Below are 14,946 nucleotides of genomic sequence, written 5' to 3' on the forward strand. Positions count from 1 at the left end.
TATACATATTTATACATGTTGATGTTTTCATAAAAACACAAAAAAATCTTGGCTTAACTCTGATAGAGGTTTGTTACAATAGCACTCTTTGTACTTGATGTTAATTAGCACTCACCACATGTTTATGCGATCGATTAAAAATGAGTCAGTTTATTCCTTCTGCATTCTTTTATGATCCTCTGTTTAAGCCAGTGAGTGTGTTACCATTTTTTACTTTAATTCCTCTTGGAGCAGTACTGATGATAATTAGTGCTGAGCTAAAGTCTCAAGGGTGATCATATGTCTACCATCTCCTTCTGCATGGTTTATAACAAGCTGGTCTTTGCTGTCAAATGAGAAAGATTGAAATATAAAGCTGGCAAGAGCTCTGGAAAGTTCAATGAAAGTATGCACAAAAATGGTACAAAGCACTTGAAATGTCTGAGCTGCAGTGATTACTCATCGCTCTGTGGTTCCTCAGAGATCCAGTTGCAGGCACTGAAAAAGTTCCCTCTATAATGGCAGTATACATTCTGCAAGTCTTATGCTCACCACATGTTAAAAGGGGCACTGCTGTCTGAAGAGGCCTGGTTGAATGTTGCTGATGCAGACACAATGCAATATACAGTGCAAAATGCTCAATACAATATAAAATGCTATTGACAATATACAGTGGACCCAAAAAATATTTGGATACTTAAGGTACACAAATTTCATTAAATTAACAAAATATCAACCACGTGATATCTGCTCTGCAAACAAACGCTGTTAACTTTTGCTCATAATTTCATTAGTTAATTTTCCAATTAATTTCAACCAAACTAATTTGTCCCATACTCGCCCACCCAAGTGCACACACCCCCAGAGCAGTATGGCAGCCATTTTTGCTGCAGCACCAGGAGCAAATGGGTCTGCTCAAGGAAATGAAATTGAAAGAGAGTGCTGTTCATTCACTTCCTCCACCTACATTTCCTGACGGTACTGAGATAATCTAACTCTCTAACCATTAGGCCACAACTGCCCACACAGAATTACAAATTAAAGGGTTAGTTCACCCAAAAATGTGTGATTCTGTCATTAATTACTCTCCCTCATGTCGTTCCAAATCAGCAAGACCTTTGTTCATCTTCAGAACACAAATTAAGATATTTTTGATGAAATCCAAGAGGTATATGCCAGCAATTTAACCATCACTTTCAAGGTCCAAAAAGGTAGTAAATACATCGTTAAAAAAGTCGATGTGACTGCAGCGGTTCAACCTTAATGTTATGAAGCGACGAGAATACTTTTTGTGGCATCCAGCGGTTAGATATTTACTCATTTTTACCATTGTCAATGACAACACTGTATATCAGTCCACTCATTTGGGCGACTGAAACTGGCGCTACAGTACTTTCCTGATTTTCATATAGTGATAGCAATTTTTGAAACAGTGCTTAATGAAGCTTTGAAACATTTACGAATCTTTTGTTTCAAATTAGTGGTTCGGAGCTTGTTTCAAACTCGCCAAGTCACGTAATACTTTTTTGGTTTCAAAACATTTCAAAATTTGAATGGTTCACTGATGCCAGTGTGTGGATACTCTACAAAAAGGTGAATGATATTTAATTTCTTCTAACTGATCTAGTTTGCCAAGTCCTGCCTAATAATACACCAAAACAAGCAGTACATTAATAATTAAAAACACACAGTTTACAGAACCTTCATATTTAATGGTATTTAATTAATTACAGATTAAATTTAATACATTACACTTACATGAAAACATTTGCATTTGCTTTAGGAAAGTGGCAATACATATTTGGGTTGAATTTTAATTTTATTTACATTTTCATCAGCATCTTGATCAGCAGGTTTCGCCAGCCTGTGGTGTTTGAGCGCTTTGAAACGGTAAATTTTGCTTTAAATCAGGGGTGTCCAAACTTGGTCCTAGAGGGCCACTGTCCTGCAGAGTTTAGCTCCAACCCCAATTAAACACACCTGGATGAACCAGCTAATCAAGGTCTAATTTGGCATATTAGAAACTTCCAGACAGGTGTGTTGAGGCAAGTTGAAACAAAACTCTGCTCTAAATTATTAAGAGTTTCAAAAAGTTTTGTTTTTCCCATCACTAAGTATTACACCGCAGACTTGTGCTCTCTCGTTTTCTCATTTTGTATGAATGCAATTGTCACATTTTGCATCTCAGTTATCAATTGTGGACTTCAGTAATACTCTGTTGCACATTGTAGGCCTAACAGACTATTTTTCAAGCTTTCAAAGTTGGCATGAAACAGAAGTTATGATTTTTTTCCTCTATTGTAACATATATCCAAGTGAAATGAACAAGGCATACTACTCTCATACTACTATAAAGATATATTATATGTTTTAGGTATAAAAAGAAGGTGCACGGAATAAGTCCCACCTTCTAAATAACATAGAGCTATTAAAAGCTTTGTTTGCTATAGAAACAGTTGCTGAATTCAGAACCGCATACTATATACTACTCATACTACTTTTACCATATCTATCTATGGCAGAAATAGTATGCTAGTATGCAGCTCCGAATTCAGCAAGTCAGTGTTCTGAGACGCGCTTATGACTGCACGTGAATTGGATGCTCCAGCCTAAAAAAATCTGGTTTTTTTGTCATGATTTGAGTGTTTAGAAACAAATTTATAAGATAGTTGTTGTCATATTTCATTGGTGCTTTGGAGAATTTAATGTTTTCCCATTCAGCGAGATGAATGCTGTACTTGACTGAAATAGCTGCCCAAAAAGTGTTACAAAGAAGGCCGGCAAGAAAAATGACTTGCCTTAAAGGTGCCCTAGATTCAAAAATTTAATTTACCTCGGCGTAGTTAAATAACAAGAGTTCAGTACATGGAAATGACATACAGTGAGTCTCAAACTCCATTGTTTCCTCCTTCTTATATAAATCTCATTTGTTTAAAAGACCTCAGAAGAACAGGCAAATCTCAACATAACACCGACTGTTATGTAACAGTCGGGGTGTACGCCCCCAATATTTGCATATGCCAGCCCATGTTCCCAACATTATGAAAGGCATTAGACAAGGGCAGCCAGTATTAACGTCTGGATCTGTGCACAGCTGAATCAACAGACTAGGTAAGCAAGCAAGGACAATAGCAAAAAATGGCAGATGGAGCAATAATAACTGACATGATTCATGATAACATGATATTTTTAGTGATAGTAAACTGTCTTTCTAAATGTTTCGTTAGCATGTTGCTAATGTACTGTTAAATGTGGTTAAAGTTACCATCATTTCTTACTGTATTCACGGAGACAAGAGCCGTCGCTATTTTCATTTTTAAACACTTGCAGTCAGTATAATGCATAAACACAACTTCATTCTTTATAAATCTCTCCAACAGTGTAGCATTAGCCGTTAGCCACGGATTAAAGCCTCAAATTTATTCAGAATCAATGTAACCATCAAAATAAACACTGTACTTTTACGCGATTAGACATGCTGCATGACGAACACTTTGTAAAGATCCATTTTGAGGGTTATATTAGCTGTTTGAACTTTTTTATGTTGTTTAAGGCAAGCGCAAGCTCTTGGGGCGTGGAGCATGGGATTTAAAGGGCCACACACCCTGAATCGGCTCATTTCTAATTATGCCCCAAAATAGGCAGTTAAAAAAATGAATTAAAAAAAATCTATGGGGTATTTTGAGCTGAAACTTCACAGACACATTCAGGGGACACCTTAGACTTATATTACATCTTTTTAAAAAAAGTTCTAGGGCACCTTTAAAGTGATTTTAGTTAAATGCAGCCCAAGAAAAAAGTAGTAACATTTCATCAGAGAAGAAATATTGTTTCAAGAGGGAGGGAATTAAATAAAATAAAAAAAATATTCCATTAAAAAAAAAATTAAAAATAAAAAGTTGTCTATTTTGATGTCATGGTGATTTTAAATTATAAATGGCTTTCTGACTATACACTATCCCTTCAACATGCAACATATATACAAATAATGTAGTTTGTTGTTCTTCCTTTTATATTAAACAGCACTTTTGTATAAAGCCACCATTAGGCTTAGTCAGTTGTTTTGCTTTAGCTCAGTATGTGTTAATTACAAAAGAGCATGTTGCAACACAAGAGCAATGTTTATTTAGGCCAGTCCAGCTGTAGCAGACAGGCATTTGGGAAGTCCCAACAGATTTAGCTCTTGTTCTGTAGACGTGTCAGTACACTGCTGGAGGGGAACATGTCTTGTCCCTATATATAGAGAGTTCATGCATGTTGTTGGGACGGTCTTTACTTCTCCTCAAGTCAATGATAAGAGAGCACTTCACGTTTAGATTGTCACTTTCACCTGCGTTTGTCAGTCACAGCTGAAATGAGCTGTCTGTCTACGCGACACGACGCTTTATTCCCATTGGCTGTTTAGTGATTGAGCGGATCGGTATTGGAGTCCCATTGGAGAGAAACGCAAACTCGGGATTCCCGAAGTTGCGAAGTTCGCGAGACGGATCGTGCGTGTGAAGAAATTAAACGATTACGGACGGAATAACGCGTACGCAACTCGACTGAGGCCGTTTTGAGCACGGTAAGCATTTAATATAAGAGCATCCGTGTATATAATCTGTTATGGTGTCGTTAGAATCCTTATTTTATGCGGAAGAGGGTTGTCTTCATTCAGCACGGCGTGTAGTGTTGCAGAAGGCTGAATTGGCCACCGTACACAATGTAAATACGCAACCTACGCTGTGCATCACCATTATGACAGCGCGTTACCGAATCTAATATCCATCTAAACGCGATAAACAATAGGCCAGGAATGCAATGAGGCCGTCTGACCATTTTTGGTCATATTTGAGGGTGGCTTCATAGACTGCAGCAGTCTCTTGTGTATTGTTTGTGGCTTCTGTGTGTGGCTGTTGTTATGTAATTGCTGTAATCGTTGTCCTGTTGCCTGCATTGGTTCTCTCTAATTGAATAAAATGAGATATACTGTCTGTCAGTGTGGGTTATATAATACGTGTGTTTACTGATTCTTGAGGAATGCAACAAAACATGCTGAAAACGGCTAAAATATAGGTTTATGAATTATATTTTATATAAATCTGTTCAAAAATATGTTTATGCATGACATTTTCTATAAATTTGCTCATATTTATATGTATTTATCTGTATTTTCTGTTGGTGAAAGATTCCTCCATTTTCTCAATTGCCTGCCTGTCACTCAGTATGTGTCAACACTGTATACAAACACAATGTGTCAAATATGTGATCTAAATATTGACATCTAGCATTCAATTGAATGAATTAATTAACTGAGACTACAGCTCCAGATTTTCAGATACATCTACTGAATTGTCACCACTGTCAGAAAATCTTACTATGCTGACTAAATAAATAATATTTTGCATATCACACATTTTAAAATAACCATTAGTAACCATTTTGTGTCAAATATTGCTTGCAACTAATTGGACTCATTTAAATTATTTTAAATTCTCTATGAATTTTCTCACAATTTGTGTGAGTTGACATACTATGATTGTGTAAAAACATAAAATATAAGCACTATTACTTAAAATGTGATTTTTGTTGTCTGGCTGATTTATATACATTATAAATGTTGTCACAAACAAATCTAACAGTGTTGTCATATATATGTAATATATGGCATTTTTGTGTTAAAGGTGCAATATGTAAGCTTTTTTCAGTAAAATATCCAAAAACCAATAGGCCAGTGTTATATATTTTGTTCACTTGAGTACTTAAAATATCCCAAATGTTTGCAACTATTTGTAGATCGTAAGAAAATTGCAATTTTAACCAAGGCTCTGGGACGTCGCCTGTCAATTGCGTCATATCCACGTTACCCTCGGTTTCCGGTTTTATTTTGTAAAAACCATGGAAACACCAAAGAATCTTTAATATATTTCATGTTTTAATAGACAAGGGAACAACTGTTTTGATATATTTATAGACAGAAAACTAATTGTGGATTTATAGCTCAACACATTTAGTCTTATTGTTTAAATCTAATTTTCTTGATTTTTTTTTTTGCGAGTACCATGCTTTACCATGCCTCAGAGAAAAACACTATTCTGTCAAGTAGCTAACATAGCATAATCAGATGCAGCTTTATTTTTACTAACAGTAATACAGAATTTTCCCTATCATACAATACGTTTTAAAATTAATTGCATGCCATTTATCAACACAGGCCATCCAGCATTTAATATGATAATCTAAAAATCTTACTGCAGTGTGTCTCAAACAAGTGTCTCACAGCCGCCGCCAAGCAAACGCACAGAGTAATGTTATAACATCATTTTCAACACTCTCAAATGTATCTAATATGATAAACAGAGCTGTGTTACCTCATACTCATGACCGGAAAAGCGAAAGCGGCGACTGCGGCATAATAAAAGTTCGCTGCTCCAGAACTTTTATTTCCGCTCCAGCGGCCTCGTTCAGCTCCCACAACACTCTGTCCTGTTCTGCTTCATACTACAGTAACGTTAATAATCGCATCCATGAACATGATTTGTTCCCGAGTCCTATCCCGATTGTTTCCACCGGCTGTGATGTGAAGACCACATGTCCCGAGATTCTGCGCTCAAACTTGGCGTCATCAAGTTACACCTTTGTTTTGAATAGGCCTCTAGCGGACAGAAATCTTACATATTGCACTTTTAAGTGATTATATCTGATTAATTTCAATCCAATCTTGCTATTTTTAACTAATGGCAAATTTATAGGGTGTTTATTCCATGTTTTAAGAATCGGCGTGTTACATATTTCAGCCAAAGATCAAAATGTAGTACAGTACTGTCTGCTGAGCATTGCTAGAATTATGAAAACAGTGCATACTTAACAAGACAACATTAGTGTATGCTAGCACTCATTTTGCTGAATATGATGGTCTGTGCAGAACAGTAGACACTGGTATTAACCTAATCTGCATGTGGTATCTTCATTATGTAGGTGCTGTGCAGAGCCACAAGAGGGCCATGTCTGATAACAGCACCGGCAGCACCGGGTCATCCAGTAACAGCTGGACTCTTCTCTCCCCTGAGGTTTGCAAACCACATTGTCAAAATGCTTGTGTCAGTGATATTGTCTTTTTTATGAATGAATCATGTGTAGTAATGTGTGTTTTGATTTCAGGAGGCTGCCGCAGATCCTGCAGCACCAGTAGACGATGGGACGGAAAGTATTGGGGATGCACCCAGTCTTTCAGAGGAAATAGCAGGTTATAAACCTAATTGTTGGTTAATGCTACTTTTTAAGTAGTAGCAAATATCAGTATTTGAAGTTAAGGTTGGGGATTGGAACAGATAATATATAATTTTGTTTACACAATTATTCAAAAGTTTGTGGTCAGATTTTTTTTAAACAAAATTAATATTTTTATTCAGCAAGGACACATTAAATGAATCAAAAGAGATAGTAAAGACTTTTATATTGTTACAAAAAAAATCTATTTCTATTTCAAATAGATGCTGTTCTTATGAACTATATTAACTGTTCTTATGTAATGTGAAACGGTGTTTATTTCAGGAAGCTCTTTGGAGGTGAGGTCACATGACCCTGACATTCCACTGGAGGAGAGCGTTTTGTCAGAGGAGGGTCACCAGGTCAGTGCATCGCCACTGGTATGTACAACGCAGGACGTTCAGTTACCTTTCTCTATGCCTGTCTTCACAGTATTTGTTTTGCACACTTTGTTCACACTTTGCACAAACCTGACAGTCTCTTAATTTTGACTGCCATTTTGCCATTGATGAAGTCCGATTTGTTTGTTCAGATAGTGTAGCCAATACCCATGTATTCATACATGTCCCAAAAAAATCTGAAAACACTACACTAAAATAAAGGTTCCTTATTCTTGAAACTTGATGTCAAACTGACTGTCCCTTCCCAAAACATTTACAGTTGTATGTTGTCCAATATCCAGATTTGCCAGGAAACATCCCCGGATTTCTTTGAGGAAATGGCTGCATCCGGTCATGCCGATGTTGAGCTTGATCCTGAGATCCATGCTCCTGTCATCCATGACACTATCACCAGTTCTCCCCCTGACAGTGACCTTCTAGGCGCTGTTCCCTTCAGCATCACTACAGAATCAGCCTTCCAGTTTTCAGAGGAGACGGTCCTTGACGAACCCACTGAAGAGGACGTAACTGATATCTTCCCCGGCCAACATGTTCCAGTCCAAGAAAGCCCCGCCCCGGTACCAGATCCCAAAATCACCTCCACTCCCGAACCATTCAGAGAAATAAGCTCCTCACCGGATGTCTCTGACATTACCGCAGACATAAGCCCCGCCCCTAAGACCAGTGAATCTTCTGCATTCCCTGTGCTTGATATTCATGCTGATGTACATCCCACTCCTGAAACCCCGCCCCTGGCCCCGCCCTCTGAGGCTGATACAGGCTTTGGTTCCACAGCAGAAAGCCCCACCCCTGACAGTCCTTATCCAGAAACCATTGGTTCGGTTGAGACTGAGGAGGAGCCTACTTTTGAGAAAGAGGAAATAGAGCTGCCAGAGAAATTCCCGGATGTGATCAGAGAACCAGGTATGATATTCAAAAATGTTTTTCAAAAACTCTTTTCAGCTCTGTTTTTCCTTTCTTTTTCATGATATTTACTTACTTATTAATAATAAATATATACATATAATATAATACTAGTATAATAGTTTAATTAGTATATAAATATTTTTTTGTTTCATAATGTGTGTATATATATATATATATATATATATATATATATATATATATATATATATATATATATATATATATATATATATATATATATATATATATATATATGTATGTATGTATATATGTATATATTGTGTGTGTGTGTGTGTGTGTGTGTGAAATAGACTATATGTATTACATATAAATATATATAGACTACATGTAATATATATATATATATATATATATATATATATACTTAGTATATTATTAATTTATATATTCAAAATATTTAGTCTGTATTGTTTTTCTTAATTATAATTATTTAATTATCATTATTAAAGCATTATGTATTTGAATAATGAATTGTGCTGAGTTTGAGTAGATGTTAGAGTTTTAATATGTTATATTTAAATGTTTAATATGTTATATTAAAATGGTGGAGCAAAAATAGTTCAATTTCTACCCACATTTACCATATTTCTCCTTATTTTCTTCTGTATCATTTAGAATCTCTTGGCGCTGAACTTCCAGCGGGCACCTCAGCAGATGATGATGGTCTGAGGTTCAGACATGTGCAACCCACCATAGTGTTGAAGCGAAGCTCTGACGAGGAGGAAGAGGAAGAGGAAGAGGAGGAGTTCAATCTGCCAGTGAGGAAAGAGGAGAAACGAAGTTTCTCTTTGAATCAGCTGATAATAGGCGCATTTGTCCTGCTCTGTGTTGGATCCTTCTTTTTCTCCAGTGAGTGTTGTGTTAAAGTGATGCAACTCTTAAGTCACACATTTAAACCACATTTTATAATTGTTCCTACAAAGCGGTTAACATATGACATCACACATAACATTGGTTGTGCATAACCATTGAGTGATTCATATTTAGCCAATGGTTATGAATACACACCACATTATATGATAACGTAAGACCATTAAAATCCCATTTTCATTGGTTGCATTCATTGTTATGCCTCCAGGTTATGTGGTTGACCAGTCTGATGGTAGGTTCATAGTTTGAGCTAGGTGGCAGTATATGCTTATGTTTGAGCTGTGGATAGGAGTTGCCCTCTATAGTGCTAATGGTAGAGTTTGTTCCCATAACATATTCAAACTTCAACAAATCAGTTAAAAAAAAAAGGAACATTTACCTGAGGGCAGCCTCTATCATCAGCCTATATTATCACCCAGGATGCACTGCTTTACCAAGCAGCTTATTACACTTGCCTTTTAAAGTTGAAGTGTATAATTTCTGTGCCACTAGTGACACCTTTTGCCAAACACTCTTCAATCGCTCGGACAAACAAGTAGCTCCTCAAACGTACGCTATTGTTCAGGCCACTCAAATAAACATATCACAATTTGGTGCCACTTTTGGGAAGAAATTACACACTTTGCCTTTGTAATACTTTAGTGGCTGTCTTGCCCTGAAATGGCATAATGCTGAGATTCTGCTGACATGAAGTTTTACATAGAGATTGCCAGGGTTAGTAAATCAAAAGGTAATTCTTAATTAGGTTTTTGTGTAAACTGTAGAATTTGAAAACACGTCTACTATACAAAATTTTGGGGTCGGTAACATTTTTTTTCATGTTTTTGAAAGCAGCCTCTTCTACTCACCAAAGCTACATTTATTAAATGAAAAATACAGTAAAAACAGTTATATTGTGAAATATTATTATAATTTCAAACAACAGTTTGTATTTTAATATATTATAAAAATGTATTCCTGTGATGGTAAAGCTGAATTTTCAGCAGCCATTACTCCAGTCTTCAGTGTCACATAATCCTTTAGAAATAATTTTTTATCAATGTTGAAAACAGTCGTGCTGCTTAATATTATTGTGGAAAGTGTGATATATATATTAAGGATTCTTTGATGACTAGAAAGTTCAAGAGAACAACATTTATATTATTTATATATATATATATATATATATATATATATATATATATATATATGAAAGACAATCTAACTCCAAAATTGTGTGACTGCTGTTGCATTAACTACACTGACTTTTATCATTTGAGTTTTTGACACTAACAGTTTTATAATTCACTTCACCTTATCTATGCAATTTTCAACAAACATTACAAATCCATTTTCTCTCCTGCAGATGATTTTGATGGTTCAGAATTAAGTGACCAGGTTGGTGCATTGCTTTATTTTCTGTCTTTGCTGTGTTCTTTGATTATTTGCAAGCATGTACAAGTTAATTTCACCTGTGGCGTTCTTTGATGATTTGTACCTTTTCCCAGGAACATCTTGATAAACTTGCTCAAGAGAATAAACAAATAAATATTTTGGAGGCTCAGATTGAGGTTAGTTCCCTCTCTACCCTCAAAGAGGGTTTTTTTTTTTTTGTATGCAAGTGCATTTTTCTACTAAGAGGGCTTAATGCACTGTCCATAGAATATACCAGGTGATTTTAAATTTTGAACTTAGGATATGTTCTTTCTTTGTCTTTTTCATGATCAGTCACAGAAACAGGAGTTGGACCGGGCTCTGAAAATGGCAACAGATATGCATAGCACTGAGAAAGGAGTGCTGGAAAATGAGAACACTAAATTGAAAGAACAACTGTCTGAACTGCCTGGTTTAAAAGACGAACTACAGACGCTAAGAGCACGAGTTGCTGAGCTCACAAAGCTTACAGGTATGATGAGACAGAGTGGGAATGGCACATGCATAGTATTTGAATTGTAAAACCCAACATTCAAATTAGCATATTATGAAAAGGGCTCTGAATCTACTTATAAATTTAACAGCCAAAAGACCTCTTTTACTTTACCAAGATGAGAATGAGGTTGTTGGCTTTTTTGTTAGCTATTATACTACCGTTCAAAATTCAGCAAGATAGTCCAGACCTAAAATTCTTTGAAAGTCTTTGGGATGTGCTGGAGTAGACTTTACAGAGTGTTTGACTCTTGCATTGTCAATACAAGTTCTAGACCAAAAATTGATGGACCTCGTAATGGAAATCACAACATTTATTTCCATCAAAAGGTGCTCTATAACTAATTAAAGGATTAGTTCACCTTTAAATGAAAATTATTCCAAGCTTTACTTGCCCTCAAGCCATCCTAGGTGTATATGACTTTCTTCTTTCTGATGAACACAATCGGAGAAATATTAATAAACATCCTGATGCATCCAAGCTTTATAATGGCAGCGAGCGGGATTCAACTTATCAAGAAAGTGTAAAACTCTCGCAGTTCAAAGTTTGCAAAGTCTTCAGTGTATTCTTCTATCTGTTTTTTCTCTCCTTCAGTTGAAGAAGATCTTCCACAACATGGAACAACACCCGACTCTGGGTCTCCGCCTTCCACTGCTGAGTCTAGTCCAGAAGGAACTGAGAAACCCTGGGATAAGAAAGAGGAACTCAAGCGGCAGAAAGCTCTTTTGGAGGAGAGCCGGAAGAGGTTGGAGGGAATGAAAAAACAGGGCTGGAACAAGCAGGGTTTGAGGGAGAGCTTGGTAGAGATGCAGAAGAGACTCTCGAAACAGGTGGACCAGCTGGGCAAGCGGGAAGACTGGAAGAGGAAACACCAGGAGCACAAAGGAGAAAAGAAGGAATGGGGCAGAAAGAAAGAACATGACAGTCGCTGGAAGAAGGAAGAAGCGGGGAGCGGGAAAGAGTGGAAGCATGGTAAGGACAAAAGAAAGGACCATCTCAAGAAGTACAAAGAAGAGTGGGACCACAAGAAGGATGAGAGAAGGCAGGAGAGGGAAAAAAGACAGAAGGAAAGACCTTGGGAGGCCAAAACTTCCAAGCATCATCAACACCACCACCACCACCATCATCATCACCAAAAGGAGCAGGTAGACTTCTGGAAACACCAAGAGGAGAAGCTCAGGAGGAACCGACATCCTGCCGACGGCTGCCATGGCGTATCCAACTGCGCTGACGCCGAGGGGCTTGTTCCCGTGAAGCTTGTAGAGTTTCAGGACCTTCTTGAGATCTACCTAAGCAAACTAGAGGGAGTTCCTCAGGAAAGCAAGGAGTCTCTCAGCCGCCTCACTGCCCAGTTCTTCAACGGCGGCGTTTTCGCTTCACGACAGAATGCTCTTCAGCGAGTTTGCCGAGGACGTCGCGGATATCCTGGAAGACCTGGCAGATGGTTTAGAAGATAAGCAGCATGAGAATGACAGCGATTCCCTTGAAGATGAGATGGAGGAGTTCGAGAAAGAGGCACTGTTAAAGTTCGCCGCCCCTTTGGCGTAATTGGTGCTGCCCACCCCAGAAACTCGGTTTGAACGAATGGAAAAAACACTAAGTGAATGAAAACAAAAAGAAACAATCTTAGCTGTTACTTTCCCCGGTCTTTACGGACTGTAGATGTAGTTTAATGCATTGTGTGTGAGGAGTTTCTCCCTTTGGAGTCTTGTCATTAGTGAAGTCCCACCTGTGCGTTGGGTGTTTTGTTGTAAGCTACCTCCGTTAGTCTTGTTCTTCAACGCCAAACCCTTTGACTCTTGCTTGCTGTGTAAAGAATCTTAAGCATTAAGTGTTGGCACATGAATGAAAGTGCTTTACTTGATAGATCAATCACCAAGTACATATGGAGTTGTGAACGAAATTAACACTAAACTGGGAAAGTGCAATGAGATTGGAAATGAATGTCCCTTTTTAGTTACCTGAGCCCCTAGAATTTACTTAAAAACAGGTATTTAGTTATTTAGGATTTTTTAATTTTTGTTTTTAATTATTAAAATCCTGGTTTCTTCACACCTACCCCTGATTTTGCTTACTAAGCTGGAGTCAAACTGGTTTCTTTTTAAGTTTTGTTTTCGCCAGAGGATTTAGAGGTCATTGTAAGCTTTCGGTTTTTCGGTTTCTACCCCAACTCAAGTTCTGCTCACACTTAATGTAAATGATAAAACAAAAATTTTTGAATGTTTTTTCCCTTCTTCTTTGAATTTGATATGTTAGCTTATGTGCCTTTACTAGTGAGCAAAGAATGCTGGTACTGAATGGTCAGCCCAAAACCACACTAACGAAATGGAAACAGAGAGAGTTTCAATAATGGATTTGTTTGCACTGTGGTGATGTGGACATTTATTTATATCCTCTTTCTATCTTAGGAAAACAGCCATTGTAATGAATCATCAAGATCATTTAATTATAGCTGTTATTGTTTTGTTGCACTCTTCTGGGATGAATGCCATATAATTTCATGCCTTTTCTTCTCCAATTTGTAAATATGAAAGAAAAAAAAAAGTTATTTAATGGAACTGATAATTTAAGGTAAGTTATCATATGGCACAGTGATATTTAATATGAAAGAACATTTAGTACCATTTAAAAGGAAAGGTAATACAAGACCAAATGTCACAATGTATCAATATAAACAATTTTTGATGATTATTAAAATGATGTTCCATTGCCATGAGGATTCTTCTTTATTGAGGGATTGCATTGTTCATTTTATTGCTTATTTACAACTGACAAATCAGAAATAGGTGATTCCTCAAGGATTTCTGGTCTCATTTGTATTTTTACCTTTAAAAACCAAAATTTAAACTTAACTTTATTAAATTCACCTTTTTCGTTTAATATTCTGCATATAAGCACATTCAGTATTGACCTCTAAAACTGATCTGTAGGTATTAATGAGGTCTTTGTATTTGTTCCAGCATGTTCGTTGATGCTGAGTAAGTCTAGATGGAGTTATCAGATGAAGTTTCCCTGATGACAGATGTTTGGATTGACAACATTTAGGAAACCTGATAGGAAGGTGTAGAGTAATCAACTGACATGTTAGGTCATGCTTTGAAATAATCAGAAACAAATAAAAATAGTACATTTTCTCAGTACTATAAACCACAATGCGGGGTGTTTGCTTTTCATCTGTCAGATAAATGCCATATTCTGGATTTCTATAAGTGTGTGTGTGTGGTCCTGGTAAACCCAATGTTGTGAGGATGAAATGTCCTTGGAAACCATGGAAAACATGGAAACCCAGTGTGTGTTTGTGTGTGTGTGTGTGTGTGTGTGTGTACAGGTTTACCTATACTTCTGAAGGCCAAATGTCCTCACTTATATAGTAAAATATCATTACAACATACTGGTTCTCAATAGTTAAAATAGCTTATAAATTGGCCCAAACACGTTTTTATTTAAATCTAGTGTTTTGCACATGTTTCTGTAAGGGTTGTGTTTAGGGGTAGGGGTTGGGCAATAGAAAATACCATTTATCTGATATAAAATCAATGGAAGTCTATGCAATGTCTTTGCTAATATAGTGAAATAAACTTTTGTGTGTGTGTGTGTGTGTGAAAGAGTCTAAAA

At 36.8% G+C, this 14,946-nt stretch overlaps 1 protein-coding gene across 1 annotated transcript; it reads left to right on the top strand.

Annotated features, from left to right (window-relative positions):
* Window positions 1-4,184: 4,184 nt before the first annotated feature.
* Window positions 4,185-14,042, top strand: pbxip1a (pre-B-cell leukemia homeobox interacting protein 1a). The gene is given in 12 exon segments (XM_048202927.1): window positions 4,185-4,543; window positions 6,937-7,028; window positions 7,120-7,204; window positions 7,513-7,589; window positions 7,910-8,531; window positions 9,171-9,404; window positions 9,634-9,657; window positions 10,771-10,802; window positions 10,913-10,975; window positions 11,133-11,310; window positions 11,926-12,707; window positions 12,709-14,042. Coding segments are annotated over 11 exon segments (2,334 nt in total). The 5' UTR covers window positions 4,185-4,543; window positions 6,937-6,962; the 3' UTR covers window positions 12,880-14,042.
* The last annotated feature ends 904 nt before the right edge of the window (window positions 14,043-14,946 follow it).

Source organism: Megalobrama amblycephala, linkage group LG9 (assembly GCF_018812025.1).
Source record: "Megalobrama amblycephala isolate DHTTF-2021 linkage group LG9, ASM1881202v1, whole genome shotgun sequence".
Classification (NCBI taxonomy): Eukaryota; Metazoa; Chordata; class Actinopteri; order Cypriniformes; family Xenocyprididae; genus Megalobrama; species Megalobrama amblycephala.